The sequence below is a fragment of the Silene latifolia genome, chromosome 1 (genome assembly GCF_048544455.1).
Source record: "Silene latifolia isolate original U9 population chromosome 1, ASM4854445v1, whole genome shotgun sequence".
Classification (NCBI taxonomy): domain Eukaryota; kingdom Viridiplantae; phylum Streptophyta; class Magnoliopsida; order Caryophyllales; family Caryophyllaceae; genus Silene; species Silene latifolia.
The window spans coordinates 49,159,948-49,162,311 of record NC_133526.1 but is presented as its reverse complement, the minus strand read 5'-3'; the positions used below and the strand labels follow the sequence as shown (position 1 = coordinate 49,162,311).

The 2,364-nt window shown below is 42.9% G+C and overlaps 1 protein-coding gene across 1 annotated transcript; it reads left to right on the top strand.

The window, feature by feature from the left end:
- The first annotated feature begins 339 nt into the window (after positions 1-339).
- On the top strand, positions 340-927 carry LOC141646214 (uncharacterized). The gene has a single exon (XM_074454192.1). It carries the CDS (start codon positions 340-342, stop codon positions 925-927), a length of 588 nt encoding a protein of 195 aa, XP_074310293.1.
- Positions 928-2,364: the final 1,437 nt, after the last annotated feature.

Here is a 2,364-nt window from a genome sequence, read left to right as displayed (position 1 = left end):
ATATATTGAGAAAGAGCCAGAAGTTCGAGTGGACGGAGGAGCACGAGAAAGAATTCAAGGAGCTTAAGTGCTACCTAAGCACGCCACCACTGCTGGAAAAGCCGGAGCCAGGAGAGCCACAGTTCCTGTACCTATCGATTACGGAGGCAGCAGTAAGCGCGATTTTGGTCAAAGAGCAAGAAGGGATACAGCATCCAATGTATTATATCAGCAAGTCTCTGCAGGTACACATCTTTTGAGAAGTTAGTGTTAGCTTTGGTCACTTCTTCCTATAAATTGCGACCATACTTTGAATCTCACACCATCCACGTAGTGACTAATTATCCATTGAAAACTATCATGAGGAAACCTGAACTGTCTAGAAGGATGGCTAAATGGTCAGTACACTTGAGGGGATATGATCTACAATTTGAACCTAGGACAGCAATAAAGTCCCAGGCACTGGCTGATTTCATCTTAGACTTCTGTCCTGCTACCCGTGTGGAGGCAGAAACAGGAATGGTGACATTATTGGGGGACCAGGAGAGCGGAGTTTGGACCCTATACATAGATGGAGCCTCTAATGCCCGGGGAGCTGGGGTAGGTTTGGTTCTTTGGTCCCCAAAGGGCGATATGATGGTGCAGGCAGTCAGGTGTGAATTCAAGGCAACTAACAACGAAGCTGAGTATGAGGCACTTGTATTAGGAATGCAAATGGCGCAAGGGCTCAAGGTAAGGAACCTGAGGGTATTTAGTGACTCATTGATCGTGGTAAATAATGTGAATAATGAGTACGTGGCACGTGACTCGAAGATGATAGCCTATCTGAAGGTGGCTATGGAGCAGAAATTAAAATTTAGGTCCTTCAAGATTACTCAGGTGCCAAGAGACCAGAACGTGGAAGCAGATGCTTTAGCTACGCTGGGAGCTACCTTCCAGCCCGCATAACTTTCGAATATACCAATTACTCATGTATTAACTCCGGTTATTCAGAAGGAGTCAGAGCAGGGTCTCTCGGGAGAGGTAGCGCATGTGCAGCACGTGCGAGGGAAAGGAGTCTGGATCTCATATGAAGGCCAGCAAGGGGGTTCGGACTAGATAACACCTTAGATGGACTGGCTAAGAGATGGGAAACTCCCCGAAGACAGAAAAGAGGCGCAAAGCTTTAGGATAAAAGCATCCAGATACGTTCTGATAGATAACATTATTTTTAAAAGATCTTTGGTAGGACCTTGTCTCAGGTGTCTTAGTAAAGGGGAAGCGGATACAATGCTGAATGATGTACACAACGGGGAGTGTGGAAACCACGCTGGAGGACGAAGCCTGTCTAACAAAATCCCGAGACAAGGGTATTAATGGCCCACTATGAGGGCAGACGCTGTCAATCATGCCAAACGTTGTGATTCATGTCAAAAGGCGGCTTCGGCAATCCATCAGCCAGCAGAACCAATGCATCCAATTATCTCTCCATGGCCATTTATGATGTGGGGGATGGACATAGTAGGGAAGCTGCCTAGGGCTCTAGGAAACAGAGTATATATGCTCATCATGACTGACTATTTTTCGAAATAGATTGAAGTTCAAGCTATGACGGAGGTAAAGGAACGCCAGGTGATTTCTTTGTAAGGTAATATCCGTATAAGACCCTCTAAATTTAGGACTATAACGTAAAATTAACATGCGAATATCGTCATAAAACATAAATACAATAGAGAAACGATAAGGAATAAGAATCAACCTCGGGTCCTTTGATGCACGGCGTAAAGAACAGAAATCAACAGAGATTCCCTCCTAATTGTTGCACCCAAGATTTGTCCGAGATATGCCCTTGTGCTAGAACGTGTTCTCCGATTGCTTTGCAATATTGGGAGAACTTGATGTCAGTTTTTCTCGAGATGTGAGATCTCAGTTTTAGAGAGAAAATTAATCTCCAAAACCCTAGTTTTTCTGTAAATGAAAATCGCTAGGTCAAAAGGAGAGGGAGCCTCTCCTTTTGTTGCCTCGGTCCGCGGGTCATGAGAGGAGGGAGTGGGCTTTCCACTTTCTCCTCATTTAACTCGTGATCCGATTGAACCGACCCCATTCGCTTAAATGTATATGACGCGGTTTTTATTATAAATCGTCATCGGTTATCGGCTATTAATACATCGACTAATAACACGGATTAGTTGAAGTATTAATACATGTCCGACAAAGACAATATTGTATAATTAATATTCAATATACATTTAATTAAATATAAAACGCTTATATTTAATTTTACGAATCAACTGGTTAATTCGCCTTAGCTCATAATATTTAATCCGTATTAAATATAATATCTCAACATCACATTTTTGACTAATTACTAGTCAAATAACTCGGACTAACTGGTTAGTCAAATTG

Excerpts from the sequence above, each read along its gene's own strand:
- LOC141646214 (XM_074454192.1), top strand. The coding sequence starts at position 340 with ATGAGGAAACCTGAACTGTCTAGAAGGATGGCTAAATGGTCAGTACAC.